Below are 25,069 nucleotides of genomic sequence, written 5' to 3'. Positions count from 1 at the left end.
TCCTGGTTTGGCTTAGTGGATAGAGCATTGGCCTGAGGACTGAAGGGTTCTGGGTTCAATTCCGGTCAAGAACACATTTCCAGGTTGTGGGCTCAATCCCTAGTAGAGGGCTTTCAGGAGGCGGCAATCAATGATTCTCTCTTTTTTTACATATATATTTTATTGATTTTGTTACAGAGAGGAAGGGAGAGGGATAGAGAGTTAAAAACATCGATGAGAGAGAAACATCGATGAGAGAGAAACATCAATCAGCTGCCTCCTGCACACCCCCTACTGGAGATATGCCCACAACCAAGGTACATGCCCTTGACCAGAATCAAACCTGGGACCTTTCAATCTGCAGGCAGACGCTCTATCCACTGAGCCAAACCACTTAGGGCATCAATGATTCTCTTTTATCATTGATGTTTCTACCTCTCTCTCCCTTCCTCTCCAAAAATCAATAAAAATAAATTTAAAAAAAATACAAATTGGAAGTAACAGAATAGTCATGGGGGTGTAAAGTACAGCATATGGAATATAGTCAATAATGTTCTAATAACTACGTAAGGAGTCAGATGGGTAAGATATTTATCAGGATGATCACTTAATAAATTATATGAGGTCTAATTACACCTGAAACTAATATAATATTGTACATCAACTACAATTGAAAAAAACATTTTAATGATTAAAAAAAAAAAGTGTTGGATCTTTAGGTCAAAATCCTATCTCCTAGTTCCCAATCCCTCATTATCACCACTAAGACTGAATTTATTTTAAGATTTCTTATTGAAGACATTAAACTCATTTTCAATCTTACTACACACACACACACGCGCGTGCACATAAGTGTGTGTGTGTGTGTGTGTGTGTGTGTGTGTGTATATATATAATAGAGGCCCAGTGTATGAATTCATGCATGGGTGGGGTTCAGCCAGCTGGCCCCGATCAGGGTGGCGGGAGCCGATCGGGGACCAGGCCAGCCGGGGAGAGGGGCCATGGGTGGTTGGCAGGCTGGTCCCACCCTCGATCGGCCCCTGCCAACCCGACTGGGGGCCGCACCGGTCTGGGGGAGGGTCTCCCCCCAATCAGGACAGTTGGCCGGCCACAGTGTGCGTCATAGCGACTGGTCGTTCTGGTAGCTCCAGTGTTCTGGTCACTTGGCTTTTATATATACACTAGAGGCCCGGTGCACAAAAATTTGTGCACTCAGGGGGGGTCCCTCAGCCTGGCCTGTGCCCTCTCACAGTCTGGGACCCCTTGGGGGATGACCACCTGCTAGTTTAGGCCCGCTCCCTGGGGAATTGGGCCTAAGCTGGCAGTCAGACATCATTCTGGCAGCCCAGAGCCCTCGGGGGATGTCCACTTGCCAGCGGGGAGCAGGCCTAAGCTGCAGTCGGACATCCTTAGCGCTGCTGAGGAGGCGGGAGAGGCTCCCACCACCACCGCTGTACTGGCAGTCGTCAGCCTGGCTTGTGGCTGAGCAGCTCCCCCTGTGGGAGCACACTGACCATCAGGGGGCAGCTCCTGCATTGAGCATCTGTCCCCTGGTGGTCAGTGTGTGTCATAGTGACCAGTCATTCCCAGTCTTTTTGCTGTTAGGGTCGGTTTGCATATTACCCTTTTATTATATAGGATAGAGGCCTGGTGCACGGGTGGGGGCTGGCTGGTTTGCCCTGAAGAGTGTCCCAGATCAGGGTGGAGGTCCTACTGGGGTGCCTGGCCAGGCTGGGTGAGGGGCTGATGGGTGTTTGCAGGCTGGTCACACCCCTTTCAGGGTGGGGGTCCCCACTGGGGTGCCTGGCCAGCCTGGGTGAGGGGCTAATGGCTGTTTGCAGCTGGTCACACCCCCTTCAGGGTGGGGGTCCCCACTGGGGTGCCTGGCCAGCCTGGGTGAGGGGCTGATGGCTCTTTGCAGGCTGGTTAAGGCCCCTCCAGTGGGGACCCTTACCCCATGGAGGTTTGGCCAGCCTGGGTGAGGGGCTGATGGCTGTTTTCAGGCTGGCCACACCCTCTTTAGGGTGGGGGGTCCCCACTGGGGTGCCTGGCCAGTCTGGGTGAGGAGCTGAGGGCTGTTTTCAGGCTGGCCAAGCCCCCTGGCAACAGAAGCTCCCAGCCTCTCCTTTTTTTCTTTTTTTTTTATTCTGGGATTTATTTACCTTCTATAATTGAAACTTTGTTGCCTTCAGTGGAGCTCAGAGCCAGCTCCTGCTCGCTCCAGCTCTGTGGCCACGGCCGGCTGAAAGCAAGTATCTGGGGTTTATTTATCTTCTATAATTGAAATTTTGTTGCCTTCAGTGGAGCTCAGAGCCGGCCGTGGGAAGCTTGGCTTCCTCCATCACTGGAGCAACCAAGCCTCGTGCTCCGTCAAGCTCCGTGCCTTCCGGCTGCCATCTTGGTTGGGTTAATTTGCATATAGTCGCTCTGATTGGCTGGTGGGCGTAGCTTAAGGCATAGTGAAGGTACGGTCACTTTGCATGTTTGTCTTTTATTAGATTAGATATAGATAGATATACACTGAGTGGCCAGATTATTATGACCACCTGACGTTTATAGGCAAATTAGCTATAATTTCACGCTGAAGTTGCTAGAGGGCCAGAACATTATAAATAGGGAAACAGGTTGTTTACCACGACAGAAGTGATTTTTTTCTGAAGATATGAGTAAACAACGCGATTTAACAGCCTTTGAACGTGGGATATATTGAACGTGAGTGGCCAGATTATTATGACCACCTGACGTTTGTAGGCAAATTAGCTGGACACTGCATCGTATGGGATATGGAAGCCGAAGGCCTGTTCGAACACCTTTGCTCTTGCAGTTACCAAGATAAAACATCTCCAATTCGCACAGGAACACAAGGAATGGACAGTCAAGCATTGGAAAAGTCATGTGGTCCGATGAATTACGTTTCCAGTTCCATCATGCAGATGCCAGAGTGAGAATTTGGCGGAAACAGCATGAAAGCATGCAGCCCACATGCATGAGTACAACCTTTCAAGCTGGTGGAGGCAGTGTTATGGTTTGGGGCATATTTTCCTGGAATAATTTGGGCCCTTTAATTCGTGTGGAACAACATCTGAATAGCACAATATACCTGAGTATGGTTGCTGATCAAGTTCATCCTATCATGTTGATGGTGTATCCCAATGGAGATGGCTTCTTCCAACAAGACAATGTGCCATGCCACGGTGCTCGTATTGTGCAGGAGTGCTTTCAAGAACATGAGGGAGACTTTACCTTGCTTAAGTAGCCCCCACAATCACCAGATCTCAATCCAATTGAGCATTTGTGGGACGAAGTTAAAAGAGCCATCAGGCAGCTGGTTCCACAACCATCAAATCTCACAAAACTGGACAGTGCTATTCAACAGGCATGGTATCAGATTCCTCGCATCACCTTTCAACATCTCGTGGAGTCAATGCCAAGAAGAATCGCCGCAGTATTGAAGGCAAAAGGTGGCCCAATGAAGTACTGATGGGGTGGTCATAATAATCTGGCCACTCACGTTCAAATATATCCCACGTTCAAAGGCTGTTAAATCGCGTTGTTTACTCATATCTTCAGAAAAAAAAAATCACTTCTACTGTCGTGGTTAACAACCTGCTTCCCTATTTAGCAACTTCAGCATGAAATCATAGCTAATTTATCTACAAATGTCAGGTGGTCATAATAATCTGGCCACTCAGTGTATATTTAAATTGGAAAAAGAATATTAAGACCTACAGTAGGAATCAGACTGACAAAAATAAGACAGAGCCCGGCTGCTGTGACTCATTGATTGAGCGTTGACCTATGAACAAGGAAGTCACGGTAGTTCCATTGCTATACAGGGCACATACCCAGGTTTCAGGCTTGATCCCCAGTGTGGGTTGTGCAGGAGGCAACAGATCAATGATTCTCTCTCATCACTCTGTTTCTATCTCTCTAGCTCTCTCTCCCATCCTCTCTGAAATCAATACAAATATATTTTTACAAAATAAGATAGAATTATATTAAATATGACAAAATCTTAACACAGAGATGTCAAATTATTTGCCCCAAATCACACAATTAAGTCCATTGTTGACTAGTGAACCAACATTTATTCTCTAGCCTCTCAAACAAAACAATCCCACATAGCTTGACATTAGTACCTTCACTGAATAAATGCCAACTATCCTATGCCAATCATTCTTATCACATTCCTCTTGCTATTATTGAGAGATGTTGTTTTGACCAATAACATCTGAGAAAAGATCTACTAGAGCCACTTCAAGGAAGAAAAGTTTCCATACTTTTAAGGAGAAACAAAAAGACACAGCATCATCCTGCCTTTAGAAATTACTTTTTATTGTATACTAGAGGCCCTGCGTGCACGAAAACATGCGCAAGTAGCTCGCTTCCACTTGCCTCAGCTGACCGCCCCACCCATCGCCGCTAGTAGCTCACTGCCCTGCCTTCTGTTGCTCATAGCTCTCCAGAGCTAGTAGCTCGCTCCCCGCCTCGCCTGCTGCAAGAGCTGCTGCTTGTTTGGTTGTGATGGCGTTACAGCATCACTGCCATAGGCCTTTAATATAAGAGATAATTATTGTTTCAATACTAAAAATTGCAAAAGCCATTTTGCAATTATAAAAGAAATCAGTGTTATGCTAAGGGAAGCAGAACAGCAAACCCAGGTTCCTTACATCTTTGTGACATACATTACTGCATCACTGAATCAAACTATCATGGAGTCTACCATCTCTGGATTTTGTATATTATGAGAAAATAAGTCTTTATGTTTAAGCCAAAATCAATTTTTATTTTCTTTTACTTACAGCTGAAGGCATCCTGAGTCAATATTCTATCTCAAAATATATGTTTAAATATGCTGACCTTTTACACAAACACCTCAAAATAAATGTGAAATAGAAGATTGGGGGGGGGGGATGACAATGCCAAGAGCAATGGAGCTCTATGAGGAACTTATCTGCAAAAGCAGAGATGACTCATCAAAGTATTTATAATGGGTGCAAAAGTAGTAAGTAGTGGTTTAGAACACAGGCTCTGGGTTCAATCTTGAACTTTGCTAGAGCTGTCTGTGTAACTTTGGTAAAGTAATGTAACTTCTCTATGGTTCAATTTATCATGAGACTAATGGGATCATAACATCTTCCTTTTAGGAATGTTTAAGGATGATAGATAATGCATGTGGAAGGCTTAGCAGTTTCTGACACAGATCAAATGCTCATAAACGTTATTTGTTGTTTTTATTCTTTATACTTAATGTTTTATATTTTATAGACTATTTTCTTAAGTATCATTATATTTGATCCTCATAACAACATAGTAAGCTATGTTATATATTCCCATATTACAGTGAGGAAATAGCCTCAGAGAGGTTCCATTTAATAGTCAAGATTTGAACCTGGTATTCTTATCTATCATAATTAAAGTGTAACATGCTAATTAGACCGGACGTCCTTCTGGATGACCTTCCAGACGAAGCCGGGGCTGCGAGGGAAGCCCGGGTTCCGGATGCCTGCCTGCGGCCAGAGGGAACCCCAGGTCCTGGGTGCCAGAGGAAAACCCGGGTCCTGGGAGCTAGAGGGAAGCCAGTGCCGGCAGCTGGGAAAAGGAAGGCCTTCTCTTGCATGAATTTCATGCATCGGGCCTCTAGTTGTCAAATAAAGAACCAGAGAATCTTAGGTATAAAATAAAACCACAACTACAAATCTAGAAAGTTAGCAACTGAGGGGGAAAGTTGTTTTAGAATGTGGAAAATTGCTAATGGTCTTAAGAACAGTGCTAGGTAAGAAAAAGCACTATGTCAATGGATAGTTAAAAAGCAAAAGTTTACTCACAATAACAGGACTTTAGGGTCTAACTCACCAAGTGAAGTGATGGCTTAACAAGTCAATAGGTGAATTCTGAGTAATTCAAACTAAATCTACACTTTAAATGTAATAACATGGAATTGGAGAGTAAAAGCACCATATACTCTATTGTAAATTCATGAAACCTTTTCATTAAACAATCACAAATATTTCAGTAGCTGAAAACTCTTGCCACCCCTAAAATACATGCTTTCTGTTAGATAGTAGTATAAGTGCAGATTTAAATCTAAACCTATAAAGGTTTAAGACTATGTCATGGAAAGATCCACATATACTGAATGGTAAGATAAAACTAACAATAATGTTTTTAACATATCAGCTTCACCTTCAAGTATGAGAAGAATTTGCAGTAATGACCCATGAGCAAGCAAAATAAAAGTAATTTTGAGAAAAATTCTCACCACCCCACATGGAGACCTGATTGCAGTTGTGTTACTCTGCGTCTTCATGAACAGAACATGTTTTCGTGATTTGACAGATGGAAAGAAGAAAGGTGGGGGAGGCTAACCCCAGTAAAAGAGGGTTTATATAGTTCTTTTGAGAATGTGTATATTATACACAATTATTTTATTAAATTTTTAGCACCACTGTTTTCACTCTGGTATATTAAATACTATGAACTTGCTTTTCGTTGCTTGTGTGTTGTTGTTTTCTTGTTGTTTTTTCAGTTTGATATAGTTTCTGGACTTAAGCACTTTATCATACCCCACAAATTTGTTTTAGTGAAATTTCTAAAAGGTAAATTTATCCAAGGCTCCTCTCTTGCAAAGAATTATTTAGCCACCTTTCTTTGTTCTCTAAATGTAGCAAGAAAAGTGGTCACTTTTTCTTTTTACTGGAAAGCCAAATTGAAGAGAAGCAAATCAGATTTGTTTTGCCTATAAAGCCCAACCTATATAATAAAACCCTAATATGCAAATCAACCGAACAGCGAAATAACCAGTCGCTATGACGTGCACTGAACACTAGGGGGGCAGACGCTCAATGCAGGAAGTCAGTACGCCCCCATAGGGGGAGCACCGCTCAGCCAAAAGCCTAGGTCACTGTTCCTTAGCACTGCCGCAGAGGCGGGAGAGGCTCCCGCCACCACTGCTGTGCTTGCCAGCCACGAGCTCGGCTTCTTATTTCAGGCGGGCTGTAAGGAGCAAGGGGTTCCGGCCTACGAGAGGGCCTAAGCCGGCAGTCGGACATCCCCTGAGTGGTCCCCGACTGCGAGAGGGTGCAGGCCAGGCTGAGGCGCCTCCACCCCGCCCCCTGCCAGTGCATAAAATTTCATGCACCGGGCCTCTAGTGTGGAAATAAAACAGATAATAGTGGTACACCAATTGACTACTCTAGATAGCCATTCCCAGGTAACAGTTTCACAAAAAAAGTTGGAGATTATACAAAAACAGAGGAAAAGCTCTATTTTTATGCCCTCACTCCCAAATATATACTATCTCTAGAAACATTATTTATACATATCCTCATATTAGGCAAATGTTATTTTTAAGAGAGGAAAACTACTAAAGGCTTTATTTAATACAAACCTGATTTTACCTTCTTTTTCAGTTTAAATAGTTTGTCTCCACTAAACCATGCAAGAACACATATATTTGTGACAATCAGTATAATAAATAGCCCTGGCTGGATGGCTCAGTTGGCTGGAGTGTCATCCCAAGCACCAAAAAGGTTGTAGTCTGGGTGCATACAGGAGGCAACTGATCAATGTTTGTCTCTCACATCGATATTTTTCTGTCTCTCCCCCTTCCAATCTCTAAAACATATCCTCAAGTACTTTTTACAAGCAAATCCTAGTCTCAGTTCAAAGTGAAGTTATTTTTTTCTGGGCAATTAGTAACACTTTTATAAGTATCAAGGCACCATGTGTGCAAAACATCAGTTAAAAATTTAGGAATATGAACAAATTAGCAGTGGAGGCAGGCCACTAAATGCCAGTTGTTAAACTTGTGTGCTGAAATAGGACAGTATACATGTTAGGTACACCAATAAAATATTTATTAAATTCTGACACACATGTAGCAAGAAAAGTGGTCACTTTTTCTTTTTATTGGAAAGTCAAATTGTAACAGGAAAACTATATACTCTTATTCTCACTTGCTTTTTCATATTCAGATGAACTGTCCAACCCTACAGGACCCCTCATTGTTTCAGACTGTACATGACTTTCAGCTGAAGATAATTTCCATAAACATTCATGATGCAATTCCCAGGAGCTGATTCATCTTCCAAAGGGGGTCTTATCAACACTTTAATCTGATAATCCATTAGGATCACAGTAGAGTATTTTATAACAGGCAGTCATAATTCTTTAAAACTTCTCTATTAATATATTTCAACAAGCAAGTAATATAAAATTAAAACCTTGTAATCTTTTCTCTAATGACATTTTAAAAATATTAAAAATAGGTCCTCTGCAGCCTTTTAATTATAAAAGAAACCTCCAAAAGACATTAATAAGCAGAAATAAGAGGGACAGTTTAAAAATGCTCTTAGGGATTCTAATCTAAATGTAACACCATTCTCTTTGGAGATCAAAGCTTTTACTAAAATATAATGAATCAGGGAAATGAAACCTATACCAACAGTGTTATAATATATGTTTTTCCTTTCCTGTTCTCTTCTTTTTCTAAAATAAGACCTCCCTATCCAAGGTCAAAGTTCAATAAAATAAGTGCATTCTTTCTGGCAGTATTTAAAAATACATTGAGCATTTTTCTGATCAAAAACATTCTCTTCTCTTGGTTTATATAACTCTTCCCACTTTCACCTTTATTTTCCTGTTTCCTCGTATGTCTATTTCTTTCTTTCGAGTGGGAAAATTATAAAAACTTTAAACAGAGAAAAATGGTTACTGGATTTCCTTTCCCTGTCTGGAGGGCACTTTCAGTGTTTCCTGTTTCTAGAGATAGCTTTGCCTTTCTTTGTCTCTATTTTCCAATTCTGTTAAAAAAAAAACAAAAAAAAAAAAAACAACAACAGAAGTTAACTTGTAGAGGACTGATGGTGAGTGGAGATCCCTGGCCACAGAAATACCTGTCAAGTGAAGATGCAACTAATTACAATGCAGTAGAAGTGACCAGTTTTGCATTTTTTAGCATTCATGTACGTTCTGTGGAATTCCCTTTGAACTGGTTTTCTCATTAACTAATGAACTAATGAAAGCTCTGACACATGGTTCATTTTATATATGTATGAATCATGTCTTTACCTTTTCAAAAACTAAACTTTAATTAGCTGATGGCTGAGTTACTATTACTCAAACTTAAGAAACAGCTCAAAATAAATATCATTGCTAATTTTATCACGATTTAAGCTCTCTTTGAATTACAATACATAATATTCTCTTAAGATTTAAATACAATTTATTATCCTAACATCTTAATAGTCATTAAAAAAAGAGTTTCTTTTTCTAAGTGGTAGAAAACTGAATAGAGTAGTATATGAAGAGCAAAAAATCGTGGTAATAATGACTAACATTTATGAAACACTTGCTATGAGCGAGACACCATTCTAAGGCACTATTCACTCACTGACTCCTCACAAGCACCTTATAACACAGGCACTCCAACTAAAGCAAAAGGAAGTTAAATAACCTGCTCAAAGCATACTGCCAATAAGTGCTAGAGCTATGATTTAAACTGAGAGAGTTTGTCTCCAGACTAAATTGGACTACCTCTCAAAGAAAAGAAAAATTTTAAAGAGCTGAGTACTTTTAGTGCCATTATTCCTGGCACTAAATTATCAAAGGAATGTGTATTATTTTTCTGAAACCAGTTTTTTTTAAATGCTATTAGAGTTTGGCCAGTTTGGCTCAGGGGTTGAGCATCAACCTATGAACCAGAAGATCATGGTTCGATTCCTGGTCAGGGCACATGCCTGGGTTTTAGGCTCGATCACCAGTGTGGGACATGCAGGAGGGGCTGATCAATGATTCTCTCTCATCACTGATATTTTCTCTCTCTCTCTCCCTCTCCTTTCCTCTCTGTTATCAATAAAAATATACATATTTTTAAAAATACTATTGGAGAGAGTTCAAGCCAAACATCTTCGTGGGTAACAGCAATAACAGGAACAATAAAGACAAAAGGTAAGAGGACATGAGAAAGTAAAAAGATCAAAAGCGGGGATAGGTTTTATGCCAAACTAAAATTTAAAGAAATTCATTTTATGATAGTAAACATCTAACTTGAACCTAACTTTGAGAGTTTTGTCTTACAGTTGTACAAAATTCATACGATATTCTTATACTCCTGTGCCCATATATAAAAATGGATCTTTATGAAAGAACAATTAAAAGGGCCCTCCTGCTCTACACTTCTTTTGTGGTAGACCTTGGAATGAAATTAACTGGCTTTTGAGAGTATTGAAGCAGGCCATTAAAAGTTTTATAATAAACTACAAAATCTATTCATGTTTGAACTGTGCTCAAATAAATATCTAGCGATTAGCATTGTTTTCTGGACTTTCTTGATTCTTAAACTCTTAACTTATAGAGCACTGAAATCCTTAAAACAGCTCCAGAATGACCCATACAGCCAAAGAGTTTCAAAGATGTGACCTAGAACAGCCCAAGCTCACTCAATGCTGTTACACCCCAGGATGGTTCAACACATGATAATGTCCCAAGACAAACACTTAATGCCTTCTTCTCAGCTAGGGGTAAACCCCAGCAGGTGAAAAAGAAGCGTGGTATTTGAATTACTAATGATGTTCAAGTGTAGGCTTCAAAGTTAAATATATAGATTAGTGGAGAATTTTCTTCATTCATAGAAAAACCTAAAATAGAGCTATGGTTAAAATGTTAACAACGAATCTGTCACCTTCAGTGAGTGTTTATAGAGAAACACACTGTACATCACTTCATAAGCAGAATCACTAAGACGAGAAAATAAGACACAATTAAGGTGTTAGAAGAAGTGATTAAGTAAGATTTAAGGATAAAGGTACTAATTATAAAAGTTACTAAAAACATTATTCTAGGGATTAAGAAAATTCTAGATTTGATTACAAGACATCTTGAAAGAGATCACCTGCCACAATTCTAGTGAAGTAAGTCTAAATTAAGTATGAATTATAGGCAAAGGTTTAAAACAAAATGAAAGACTACAATGGGCTTAATTACTCTAAAAATTTTTCAAAAATACCAAGCACATGGAAAATCTTTTATTTCAAGTACCATCTAAATATTTAAACTTACCAACTCCAGAAAATGCATTAATTCTCTTATTATTGAAAGTACTAGTTATGCAAATAACAAGTGCTATGGAACTGTAAACTGTGCAGCTACTATGAAAAACAGTATATGCATCCCTATTTTTATTGCAGCATTATTGACAAAAGCCAAGATATAAAAGTAACCTAAGTGTCCATCAATGGACAGGGGATAAAGGAGATATGGTGTATATATACATACACATACACAATGGAGCCCTGGCCGGGTGGCTGAGTTGGTTGAAGCATTGGCCCATACACTAAAAGGCTGCAGGTTCCATCCCAGTTGAGGTGCATATGTGAAGCAACTGATCAATGTTTCTCCCTCACATCAATGTTTCTTTTTCTCTCTCCCTCCCTTCCTCTCTCTCTCTAAAATCAATAAACATATTCTCGGGTGAGGATTTAAAAAAAATGGAATATTACTCAGCCATAAAAAAGAATGAGTCTTGCCACTTGTAACAACATAGATAGACCTAGAAGGTACTATGCTAAGTGAAAAAGCCAGACATAGAAAGACAAAGCTTTCATCTATGTGTGGACTCTAAAAACTAAATAAACAAAATAGAACAGACACATAGATACAAAGAACAAACTGATGGTTGTCAGAGGGGAGAAGACTGGGGATATGTGCAGAAAAAGTGGAGTGATTAAGAGGTATACAAAGTTTCAGTTACAAAATAAATAAATCATAGGATGTAATGTACAGCATAGGGAATACAGAGAACATCAAAATAACATTGTATGGTGACAGAAGGTTACTAGACTTGTCACGGTAATCACTTTGCAAGTATATATAGATATCAAATCACTATGTTGTTAACTTGAAACTAATATAATACTGTATGTAAACTATACTTCGATTTCTTAAAGTATTAGAGATTAAAAATAAGTATTAGTGATTAAAATATATTTTTCTTCTTCACAAAATGTAAATTAAAAAACTAAAGAGAGAAGTTGTTTGTGTCAAAAGTTTTCAATAATGGGAACTTCATTGGCAGCAAAGTTGACCAGGCTTCAGAAATAACCTGATGTTTCCAGAGTTTGACTAAGTATATAAAACCTCTTACCAATTGAAAAAAACAAAAACAAAAACAAAAAAAAAACTGAAGGGAAAAGGGTACTCACTTTTCAATCTCAATGCCAAGTGGATTAGCAGGACGTAGGGACAAGGGAGGAATTCCTTTATTCCTGTCGGTACGCATATCATAATAATTCATTTCATCAACCCACACAGCAGACTGGTCCAAAATACCTACCAAAATGAGGAGTACATCCTTAGTAAAATACAGACACCTCCAGGTACTTTCTATGTTTTTGCAAACTGCTTTATTTTTTAAGGATCTAAGGTAATTTTTACGAGATTTGAGGATAAAGAGGCTCTAATTTTTTTTTTAAATGTCTGGTGGTTTAATTAAAAACACTAAAGTCCAAAAAATCAAATCAAATACTAAAATCTATTTTTAAAATGACAAAAATAATACCTCTTGGCAAATGGTTTTGTTGTACATTACTCAATAGAAAAGACAAATTAAGCCTCTGATAAAAAGTTCTGCTAAAATTAATGTATTTTTACCAAAAAAAAGTACAATTAATTTGGTAAATTCTACAATATATACAACAATTCCTTATATAAAGAAACTACTCAAAACACCTTCCAAGGAATACATAGCTTGTGTAATGGAATTGACTCAGATTTAGAAACTATGACTGAGCAGCATCTGTGAAAAAAATATGACCTCTGAAAATAGTTTTGTATCCTCTTCTGGGCTCTTTGTCATTCATCTTGGCATATAACTTACTAGTTTACCACCTCAGGACCTGGGTTACAAGAGAAAATGGACAAAGTGCCAGTGAGCAGAGAGGAGCGGCTGAGGGCTGAGAAGGCTTCATGAAGGAAGGATATTTGATGCCAGGCAACTTCTAGATGTATGACCCTTTGTGATCCACTAATTTTATCAGTACCCACATTTCTTCCACAATCCAACAGGAGACTCTATGAGAGGTTATACTCAAGTCCAGATACTTCAAGTTCAGATAGATAAGCCTTTATTGAACCTACACTATGCTAGGCTCTGACGAGAAAAATCAGAATAAAATTAGTAATTTCATTAAGTTTTCTTTGTCTGCTGTATAAAAATCACATAAAATGATGCTGGATTCTGTCAAAATGTTTAAAGTTCCTCATTTAACTTCACAGTTCCATTTTTAAAAATGTAATAGAAAAATGAGTAAATAAAAACAGTGATATTATACATATATTAGAGACCCAGTGCATGAAATTCGTGCACATGGGTGGGGGTGTCCCCTCAGCTCAGCCTGCACCCTCTCCAATACATGCCCCCTTGGGCGATGTCCGACTCCCGGTTTAGGCCCGATCCCTAGGGAAAATGGGGAAATGAACCAGGCAGTCGGACATCCCTCTCACAATCCTGGCCCGCTGGCTCCTAATCGCTCAACTGCCTACTTGCCTTGTCACCCCTAACTGCCCCCCTGCCAGCCTGATCGCCCCCTCACTGACTGTGTGCCAGCCTAGTCACCCCTAACTGCCCCCTGCTGCCAGCCAGGTTGCCCCCAACTGCCCCCTCCCTGCCATCCTAGTCGCTCCTTACTGCTCCCTTGCTGGCCTGGTCACCCCTTACTGGCCCCCCTGCCAGCCTGGTTGCCCCAACTGCCCCCCTCTGATGGCCTGGTCGCCCCTAAATGCCCCCCCCTGCCAGCCTAGTCACCCACAACTGCACACCCCCATACCGACCTGGACACCCCTAACTTCCCCCCCACCAGCCTGGTCACCTCTTACTGCCCCCCTCTGCTGGCCTGGTCACCCCCAACTGTCGCCCCCAACTGCCCACCTCTATCAGCCTAGTTGCTCCCAACTGCCCCCCTGCTGGCCTGGTCGCCCCTAACTGCCCCCCTGCCGGCCGGGTCACCCTTCACGGAACCCCCGCCGGCCTGGTCGCCCCATGCAGTCTGCTTGTTCAGTCGTCCCTCACTAACACCCCTGCCAGCCTGATCGCCCCACGCAGCCTGCTTGTTCAGTCGTTTGGTGGTCCCTCACTAACGTCCCTGTCGGCCTGGTCATAGGCAGCCATACTGTGAGGGCGTGAGGGTTAATTTGCATATTACCTCTTTACTATATATGACATACATATGTATGCATGTACATATATAAATTCCATTTTCAATTTCCCCTAAATTCCTTAAATTTCTATTTATAAAAAATATCTAGGAATTTAAGGAAGATACTGCTGCAGAAAAACTCTATACCCTCAGATAGAAAACAAAAACAATTTATAAAATTATTTACTTTTCTATACCAAAAGTACAGCCTGAGTTTAATTTAATTGCACCGCTGATATTCCTACATTATACAAATACTAGAGGCCCAGTGCACAGATTGATGCACCGGTGGGGTCCCTCGGCCTGGCCTGCGGGGACTGTCCGAAACTGGCAGTCCTACATCCCCTGAGGGATGTACTAGTGTGCAAAGCGGCAGCCAGCCAGGGAAGAGCCCGAGCCAGGCTGGGCGCAGCGCTGCTCCTGCTCATCCCAGCCCCACTGCGCCTGCCGCTGCCATCACTCTGTAGACTTGCTGCCACTCCACTGCGGTCTCCGTGTGCCTGCCCTAGGGCGATACCCGTGCACCCATGAGTGAAAAGCAGCCACAGGTTCGCACCCAGTCAGTCCCAATCCTGGTCCGTATGGGGGAGGGGCATGTAGGAGGAGTGTCCTCGGGAGAGGCTCGCACTGCCACAGCAGCGCTCACCAGCCATGAGCCCAGGGTCTGGTGCCTTTTGGTCAGCTGAGCGGAGCTCCCACTGTGGGAGAGTACTCACCACCAGGGGGAAGCTTCTGCATTGAGCGTCTGCCCACTGGTAGTCAGTGCATGTCATAGCTACAGGTCGAGCGGTCGCTTAGGCTTTTATCTATATACTAGAGGCCCGAGGCACTAAATCAGTGCAAGAGTAGGCCTTCCTTACCTGACTACCATTACCGGCTTCCCTCTGGCAACCAGGACCCAGGCTTCTCTCCAGCACCTGGGACCTGGGCTTCCCTCGCAGCCCCGGCTTCATCTGGAAGGACGTCCGGTCTAATTAGCATATTATGCTTTTATTATTATAGATATAAAAGACTAATATGCAAAGTGTCCACTCAGGAGTTCGACCAGGAGACGGGAAGTTTGTTCACTTGCTATGACGTGCACTGACCACTAGGGGGTGGTGCAGAATGAAGGAAGGCCCTGGCCGGCAGCTGGAAAGCCCCAATCAGACCTGATCACCAGCCAGGCCTAGGGAACCTACCCGTGAGCAAATTTCATGCACCGGGCCTGTAGTATATATAGATTAATTAAGTACTAACCAAGTGCAAGATAGTATAGAACCAAAAAATAAATAAATATGACATTATTATTTTAAGAGAGGGATGGCCATGCTTAGCAATAGCTATGAGAAAAATAAAAAGTATTGGTTAGCAGCATGGCAGCCAATACATGACAGTCAAGGTCTCTCCCCTTAAAGTTATAAATTAGACAGCTATAATTCAACAAAGGATTGATTCCCTGATAACACAGAAACACATTGTGCATTGAGACATCTAAAGGGTGCATCTCAGTTAACAATGGAGACAGGAGAGGGAGGGGACAAGACAGAGATGGAAGTTCTGGGCACTACTTGTGGAGGCTTCTTGATAGTGAAGGGGTGAAGTACTATCACCACTGGACAAAAAGGAAGGGCAGACACAGCAATGGGGCCTCAGTGGCTGACAGACATTGAGGCTGGGCCCAGAGTCAGGGGCAGAGAAATTGTGCAAAGTCAAAGAACACCACAGCCAGCCAGTACCAGACAAAGGATTTCTCATATGCGGGAACCTGCCCACACCTGTGGCCTGCCTGACAGGCAGAAATCCTTACTTGGAAGATCTTTAAAGAGCTGAAAAAACTTCCAGAGTAAGTGGTCTGTACTCATTGTAGCTAATTACACAAGGAAGAGCAGAACCTTGGATTCATGAAACCACTTCCCCACCAAACCCTATTGCACCCATCTCTATACAACTAGGTCCTAGGTTGAGGCAGCTGGGGTCAACTCAGACAGAACAGCTTGACTGGCAGCTTCTGGCTATCTGAATGAAGCACTGAGAACATTCAGAAGACCCACAGCCCACCACTTTGAATCCATGGGAGTGTTGCCCCAAGACTCAGGTTGGGCAAGGTTACCCCACCTCCTCAGGAAATACCAGGAATATTCCATGGCCCAGGCTATAATGCTGCACAAAGATCCTAGAAGCCCCAGCAGTGCAGAGAAAATAAAAACTTGTGCTTTAGCACCACCTACTGTAAAACAAAAGAAAGAAATCTACTTATCAACCTGCTAAACACTGATATAAAATACTTTTTTTAAAAGTTTTCATTCCCACAAATGCGCAGGCGGAGAAATAATCCACCAAGTACAATGAATAACCAAGGTAACAAGGGAGGTCAGAAAGAAAATTAAAAATCTCCAGAAAATAAACTTAAGACAGGAAACACTGTGATTTAAATAACAGAGAATTCAAGATTGCAGTTCTAAAAGAACTCAAGGATAAGAAAACTCAGAAAAGCAATTCAGTGATCTCAGAAATAAAATATATGAACAAAAGATATATTCACCAAAGAGACTGAAACTAAAAGAGAACAAAACATAAATTCTGCAGCTGAAGAAATCATAAAAACAAAGAATAATGAACTAGCAAGGTTAGGCAATAGAGCTGACCAGACAGAGGAGTGAATTACTGATACAGAAAACAGTAATCTAGAGAACTGGACAGGTGTGGAAGGACACACTTAACATTGAATCTGAGGGGCCCTTTATTTCTTGTGGGAACATGCGTTGGTGAGCAGAAAGGGGGCTAGACAGTAGGTCCAGGAGGGAGATCAGCCCTTCCCACCTGGAACACAGGGGAGTTCCCTCTATCCTACCGGCAAAACAGGTACTTCTGACCCAATCTGCAGCAAGGGGGAACAGTCCAAGGAAGGAAATCTGTGCCCCTTCAATTGACAGAGAGGAGGTGCCAGCAAACCAGACAGAGCAGAGTCATTAGAAAGAGAGGAAGTGCCCAGTACTCCATCCTACAAGGTACTGGTACCACCTCCAACACAAGTCCAGCCAAGACCAGGATACCTCCACAGAGCCCAGCTCCCTGGGGAAAGGGAGTATAGTTCAGAGCAGGGACAATTAAGGCATATGATTGGAGGCAGACCCAGCCTCAGGGCTAATGAGTCACTGCCCACTGGACTACTAGGGGCTTCAAACTTCAGACCTCAATCAGGTTGCCCAGGGCCAGAAAGGGACAGTGACCTACACCATAGAGACCAGGTCAGACACACCAAGGGACCAGATTCAATATCACAGCAGTGTGTGAACGTGTGTGGTTTTGTTTTTCGGTATGTAAGTGGACTTTTTGTTTTTTGTTTGTTCCATATTTTAATTCTTTTTTTCTTGCATATCTCTAATTTCTCTCTTCCCTTTGATTGTATTATACTTTTGTCTATTCTTATTGTTATTAATTTTTCTTACTTCATTTTTCTATCTTTTCTCATTTGTTCCCATTTTACTTTTTTGGATCTATATCTTATATCCATTATCACTACATTTTAAATTCATTATTATTATTTCATTTATTTTCTGTTTCCATTCTTTTCCCCTCCTATACTACTTCTTTAAGCTTTCTCTTTGCTTCCATATAGCCATATTTTTTTTTTGTCTTCTTTCTTTCTCTTTCTTTATATCCCTTCTGAATCTCTGGGTCACGTGTCTTTTAGTATTCTTTTTATTTTTTCTTTGTTTTGCTTTCTCTTCTTCCTCCTTTTTAGTCTTTCCTGTTGTTGATACATTGAATAATTTGATTTTTGTGGTATTTTTGGTTTTCCTGATGTGTCTTATTCTGTTCTGTTGGCACCTGTATAACAAACAGCTGGCACAACAATGTTGGGGTTGAACCTCACTGGCAACACGTCAGAGGGGAGATCCCTCCCACAAATGGGACATCAACAATCAAGTCCCAGTTACAACAGGAGAGCCCAAATAACACACACAAGTAGCATTCCTTCAGAGCATCCAGGTGAACCAAGAGACTACACCACTGGATTCCTCAAGACACTTTCTACATAATGCTATCCCCAAAAGACTGGGAAGCATTAACAGTTTTATCTAATACTTAGAAACAAATGCAAAAGGACAGCAAAAATAAGGAGACAAAGAAGCAACCCCCCAAATGAAGAAAAATAAGTAATATCCAGAAAAAGAACTAAATGAGATGGAGCAAGGAACCTATCAGACATAGAGTTCAAAGCAATGTTTATAAAAAAAACTAGAGGCCTGGTGCACAAAAATTTGTCCGCTCTGGCGGGGGGGCGGGGGGGGGGTCCCTCAGCCCGGCCTGTGCCCTCTCACAGTCTGGGACCCCTTGGGGGATGACCACCTGCTGGCTTAGGCCCACTCCCTGGGGAATCCGGCCTAAGCTGGCAGTAAGACATCCCTCTGGCAGCCCGGGAGCCCTTGGGGGATATCCACTTGCCAGCAGGGACCGGGCCTAAGCTGCAGTTGGACAACCTTAGCACTGCTGAGGAGGCGAGAGAGGCTCCCACCACCACTGCTGTACTGGCAGCTGTCAGCCTGGCTTGTGGCTGAGCAGAGCTCCCCCTGTGGGAGCACGCTGACCACCAGGGGGCAGCTCCTGCATTGAGCATCTGTCTCCTGGTGGTCAGTGAGTGTCATAGTGACCAGTCATTCCCAGTCTTTCTGCTGTTAGGGTCAATTTGCATATTACCCTTTTATTATATAGGAGTGCCTGCCCAGCCCTGGTGAGGAGCTGATGGCTGTTTTCAGGCTGGCTCAGCCCCTTCAGGGTGGGGGTCCCGCTGGGGTGCTTGGCCTGCCTGGGTGAGGAGCTGATGGCTGTTTGCAGGCTGGCCACAGCCTCTTCAGTGTGGGGGTCCCCACTGGGGTGCCTGGCCAGCCTGGGTGAGGGGCTGAGGGCCATTTTCAGACTGGCCACACCCCCTTCAGGGTGGTGGTGGGGTCCTGCTGGGGTGCCTGGCCAGTCTGGGTGAGTGGCTGATGTCAGTTTGCAGACTGGCCAAGCCCCCCAGCGGGGACCCTCACCCCATGAGGGTGTGGCCAGCCTGGGTGAGTGGCTGAAGGCTGTTTGCAGGCTGGCCACAGCCCCTTTAGGGTGGGGGTCCCCCCTGGAGTGCCTGGCCAGCCTGGGTGAGGGGCTGATGGCTGTCTGCAGACTGGCCACAGCCCCTTCAGTGTGGGGTCCCCACTGGGGTTCATGGCCATCCTGGGTGAGGGGCTGAGGGCCATTTGCAGGCTGGCCACAGCCCCTTCAGGAGGTGGGGGGGTCCTGCTGGGGTGCCTGGCCAGTCTGAGTGAGGGGCTGAGGGCCATTTTCAGGCTGGCTAAGCCCCCCAGCGGGGACCCTCACCCCATGAGGGTGTGGCCAGCCTGGGTGAGGGGCTGATGGCTGTTTGCAGGCTGGGCCACAACCCCCAGCCACCCAAGCTCCCAGTGGAGGCTGGCTGGAAGCAGGTACCTGGGATTTATTTGTCTTCTATAATTGAAACTTTGTTGCCATGAGCGGAGGCCTCAGCCGGCTCAGGGCTGGCGGGAAGCTTGGCTTCCTCCATTGCCCGGACAACCAAGCCACCTGCTTGCTCCAGCTCCTTGGCTGTCGGCCGCCATCTTGGTTGGGTTAATTTGCATATAGCCGCTCTGATTGGCTGGTGGGCGTGGCTTAGGGCATAGCGAAGGTATGGTCAATTAGCATCTTTGTATTTTATTAGTGTAGATGCTTAAAGAATTTATTACAAATTACAAAAGCATGAAAAAGGAACTAGAGGCCATGAACAAGAACCAGACAGAAATGAAAAATGATATATCTGACAACAAGAATACACTGAAAGAAATTAAAAGTAGATTGGATGAAGCAGAGAACTGAATCAGCAATTTGAAAGACAAGGTAGCAATAAATACACAATTATAGCAGAAAATAGAAAAAAGAGAATTAAAAAGCAGGAAGATAGCTTAAAGGATCTCTGGGATAACATGATTATGTAACAACAACTGCATTATAGGAATACCAGAAGGAAAAGAAGAAGAGCAAGGTACAGAGAACCTGTTTAAAGAAATAATGACAGAAAACTTCCCCAAACTGGTGAAGGAAAATGTCACAGGAGTTCAGGAGGCACAGAAAGTCCCAATCATGATGAACCCAAAGAGACCCACACCTAGACACGTCATAATTAAAATAGCAAACGTTAAAGACAAAGAAGGAATCTTAAAGGCAGCAAGAGAGACAGAAAATTACCTATAAAGGAATTCCCATTAGACTGTCAGATGACTTCTCAGCAGAAACACTTCAGGCCAGAAGGGAGAAGCATGAAGTACTCAATATAATGAAAAGCAAGTGCCTAAATCCAAGACTACTGTATCCAGCAAGGCTATCATTTAAAATTGAAGGTGAAATAAAAAGCTTTCCAGACAAAAGTAGGTTGAAGGAGTATTATTACCATCGTGCAAGAAATATTAAAGGGAGGAGGAGGAAGAGGAGGAGAAGGAGGAGGAGGAGGAGGAAGGGGAAGAGGAGGGGAAGGAGGAAGGAGGAGGAGGAGAAGGAGGAGGAGGAGGAGGGGGAGGAGGGGGAGGAGATGAAGAGGAGGAGGAGGAAGAAGAGGAGGAGGAGGAAGAAGAAGAAAAGGAGAGAGGAACATAGGCATAAAGAAAATAAAAATGGTAATAAATAAATAGCTATCAATAATAACCTTAAATGCAAATGGATTAAATGCTCCAGTCCAAAGACATAGGGTGACTGAATGGATAAGAAAACGAGCCATATATATATGTTGTCTGCAAAGGCATAACAAGACAAGGATGTCTGCTTTCACTACTCTTATTTAACATAATACTAGTAGAAAAAGAGATAAAAGGCATCCAAATTGGAAAGGAGGAAGTAAAACTGTCATTACTCGTAGATGACATGATATTGTACAAAGAAAACCCTAAAAACTCCATCAGGAAACCACCAGGCTTAATAAATGAACTTGGCAAGGTAGCAGGATACAAAATCAACATCCACAAATCTATGGCATTTTTATACAACAATAATGAAATCTCAAAAAGAGAAACTAAAAAAAAACCCCATTTACCACTGCAACAACAACAACAAAATAAGATACTAAGGAATAAACTTAACCAACTGGGGGTAAAAGCTCTGTATTTGGAAAACTATAGGACATTGAAAAAAGAGAGGAAGATATAAACAAATGGAAGCATACACCATGTTCATGGATTGGAAGAATTAAATTATTATACTGTCTCTACTACCCAAAGCAATCTACAGATTCAACGCAATCCCTATTAAAATACCAATGGCATACTTCACAGAGCTAGAACAAACAGTCCAAAAATGGATATGGAACCATAAAAGACCCCCAATAGCTACAGCAATCTTGAGAAAGAAGAACGAAGTAGGAGAAATCACAGTACTGGATATCAAACTATTCTAACAAAGTCATTGTAACCAAAACAACCTAGTACTAGTATAACAACAGGCAGATAGACTAATGGATCAGAACAGAGACCCCAGAAAATGACCCACACCATTACGGTCGATTAATATTTGACAAAGGAGGCAAGAACATACAGTGGAGTAAAGACAGTCTCTTCAACAAGTGGTGCTGGGAAAACTAGACAGACACATACAAAAAGATGAAACTAAACCACCAACTTACATCATATATAAGAATAAACTAAAGATGGATGAAAGCCTTTAATGTAAGGCATGAAACCATAAAAATCTCAGAGGAGAACATAGGAAGTAAAATCTCAGACATCTCAAGTAGCAATAAGTCTATGGATACATCTCCTAGGGCAATGGTCGGCAAACTGCAGCTCACGAGCCACATGTGGCTCTTTGGCCCTTTGAGTGTGGCTCTTCCACAAAATACCACATGCAGGCGCGCATGTACAGTGCAATTGAAACTTCGTGGCCCATGCGCAGAAGTCGGTATTTTGTGGAAAAGCCACACTCAAGGGGCCAAAGAGCCGCATGTGGCTTGCGAGCCGCAGTTTGCCGACCACTGTCTAGGGCAAAGGAAAACTAGGAGAAAATAAAAGAATGGATCTACATCAAAAGGCTTCTACATAGCAAAAGAAACCACCATCAGAATGAAAAGGGAATCCACTGAATGGGAGGACATACTTGCTAATGATACATCTGGTAAGGGGTTAATATCCAAAATATATAAAATACTCATACAACTCAACAAAAGGAAGACAAACAATCCAATTAAAAAATGGGCAGTAGACCTGAATAAACATTTCTCCAAAGAGGACATAAAAATGGCCAAGAGACATGAAAAAATGCTCAAAGTCACTAATCATCAGAGAAATGCAAATTAAAAACACAATGAGATTTCAACTCACACCTCTCAGAATGGCTATCATCAAAAAATTAACAAACAACAAGTGCTGGTGAGGATGTGGAGAAAAGGGAACACTAGTTCACTGCTGATGAGAATGCATATTGGTGCAGCTACTATGGAAAACAGTATGCAGTTTCCTCAAAAAATTAAAATTGGAACTTCACTTTGACCCAGCAATCCCACTTCTCGGAACATATCCTAAACCCCAAAACACCAATCAGAAAGAATATATGTACCCCTACGTTCATGGCAGCATTATTTACAATAGCTAAGATTTGGAAACAGCCCAAGTGCCCATCAGTAGATGAGTGGATAAAAACGCTGTGGGACATTTACACAATGGAATACTATGCAGCTGTACAAAAAGAGGGATCTCTTACCCTTTGAGACAGCATAAATGGACCTGAAAAATATTATGCTAAGTGAAATAAGCCAATCTGAAAAAGACAAGTATAATATGATCTCACTTATTTGTGGAATCTAATAAACAGAATGAACTGACCAGCAAAATAAGACCCGAAGCCTGGAGGCATGGATCAGACTGACATACCTTGATGTGGGGTTGAGGAGACGAGAAGAGATAAACCAAAGAACTTAAATACTTATATGCATAGCCCATGAACACAGGCAATAGGGTAGTGAAGACCTGGGGGGATAGGTAGGGGCTAGGGGGAGGGGGGGGAGGGAAGAAAAAGGAACATATCTATAATACTATCACCAATAAAAATATGTTAAAAATATGTGTGTGTGTGTGTGTGTGTGTGTGTGTGTGTATATAACCTTCCGAGATAGAATCATGAAGAATTAAAAGATCTAAATAAACTAATCAATAGTATGGAAATTTCAAGTCATTAAAAACCTCCCAAAAAGTAATAGTCCAGGACCAGATGGATTCAGTGAATTCTACTAAACATTCAAAGAAAACTTAATACCAATCCTTTTCACTCTTCCAAAATATTAAAAAAGAGGCAAAAATTCCTAACTCATTTTATGAGGTCAACATTACCCTGATACCAAAAACAGGTAAGGAAAACATATACACACTCAAATTATAGGCCAATATCTCTAATGAATATAGATGCAAAAAGCCTAAACAATTAACTAGCAAATTGAATACTACAATACATTAAAAATATATCACAATCAATTGGGGTTCAGTCCAGGGGTGCAAAGATGGTTCAATATATACAAATTGATGAATGTGATATGCCACATTAACAAAATAAGCAATAACTATCATATGATCATATTAAAAACTACAGAAAAGCATTTGACAAGATACAACATTCATTTATGATTAATAAAATTCTCAAAATGGGTATAGAAGAAATTACTTAAACATAATAAAGACTATATATGACAAACCCTCAGCTAATATACTCAATGGTAAAAAAACTGAAAGCTTTTTCCTCTAAGATCAGGAACAATACAAGGATGTCCACTTTCACCAAACTGGGAAGAAGTAAAATAGTCATTTTTTGCAGAGGACATAATTTTTTATAAGTATTAGAAACAATAAATAAAGTAAAATAAAGTTGCAGGATACAGTGTAAAAAAAATTATTGCATTCCTATATACTAACAATTAAATTTCATGGGAAAAATTGAAACAATTCCATTTTGCAATTGCAACAAAAAGAATAAAATATCTAGGAATAAACTTAAAGGATATGAAGGACCTATACACTGAAAACTATTAGACACTGTTTAAAGAAATTGAAGACAACAGAAAGAAATGGAAAGATATTCCATGTTCATGAATTAAAAGAATTAACATAGTTAAATGGGCATATTACCTAAAGCAATATACAACTCTAATGCAATCCCCATCAATATCCAATGGCATTATTCAAAGAAATAGAACTTAAAAAAAACCCTAAATTTGTATAGAACCACAGAAGACCCTGGATAGCCAAAGCAATTCTGAAGAAAAAGAACAAAGCTGGAGGTATCACATTCCCTGATTTCAAGTGATACTACAAAGCTACAATAATCAAAACAGCATGGTATTTGCAAAAAAGCAAACAAACAAAATAAAACAAATACATGAACCAATGGAACAAAATTGAGAGTCCAGAAATAAACCCTTATGTATGGGCAACTAATTTTCAACAAAGAAGCCATAAACATATAGAGGAGAAAAGGAACGCTCTTCAATAAATGGTGATAAGAAAATTAGAAAACAACATGCAAAAGAATGAAACTAGATTGGTATGTGACACTGCTATTTTACACAAAAAGTAACACAAAGTAAATCTAATACATAAATATAAGACCTAAAACATTAAAATACATAAAAGGCAGGTACTAACCTTATGACCTGGGTCTCAGAGAGGATTTTATGAATTTGATCCCAAAGGCAAAGGAAGTAAAAGCAAAAATAAATAAATAAATGGGACAATATCAAACTAAAAAGCTTCTGCACATAAAAATGAAAACATAAACAAAACAAAAACACAACTCACTGAATGGGAAAAATTATTTGCAAAGAATACCTCCAATAAGGGGCTAATATCCAAAATATATAAAGAAGTCATACAACTCAATAACAACAA

General features: G+C 41.4%; 1 protein-coding gene across 4 annotated transcripts in view; it reads right to left on the bottom strand.

Moving 5' to 3' along the window:
• The window catches only part of EXOC2 (exocyst complex component 2), a 274,269-nt gene that overhangs the window by 192,146 nt on the left and 57,054 nt on the right, over window positions 1–25,069 (bottom strand). For all 4 annotated transcript variants that reach the window (XR_011470289.1, XM_070405830.1, XM_070405831.1 and 1 more), the window contains exon 4: window positions 12,183–12,309. Coding sequence is in view for 3 of the 4 variants with exons in the window: in XM_070405830.1 (XP_070261931.1) it covers window positions 12,183–12,309 (127 nt within the window). In the remaining variant the exon portion in view is untranslated. The remainder of the gene's footprint in view (window positions 1–12,182; window positions 12,310–25,069) is intronic.

This window comes from Myotis yumanensis, unplaced genomic scaffold (genome assembly GCF_028538775.1).
Source record: "Myotis yumanensis isolate MYYU_CA2020_CCGP unplaced genomic scaffold, mMyoYum1.0.hap1 SCAF_2, whole genome shotgun sequence".
In the NCBI taxonomy this organism is placed as follows: domain Eukaryota; kingdom Metazoa; phylum Chordata; class Mammalia; order Chiroptera; family Vespertilionidae; genus Myotis; species Myotis yumanensis.
Note: the sequence above shows the minus strand (reverse complement) of the source record. Positions and strands in the feature narration are given on the sequence as shown.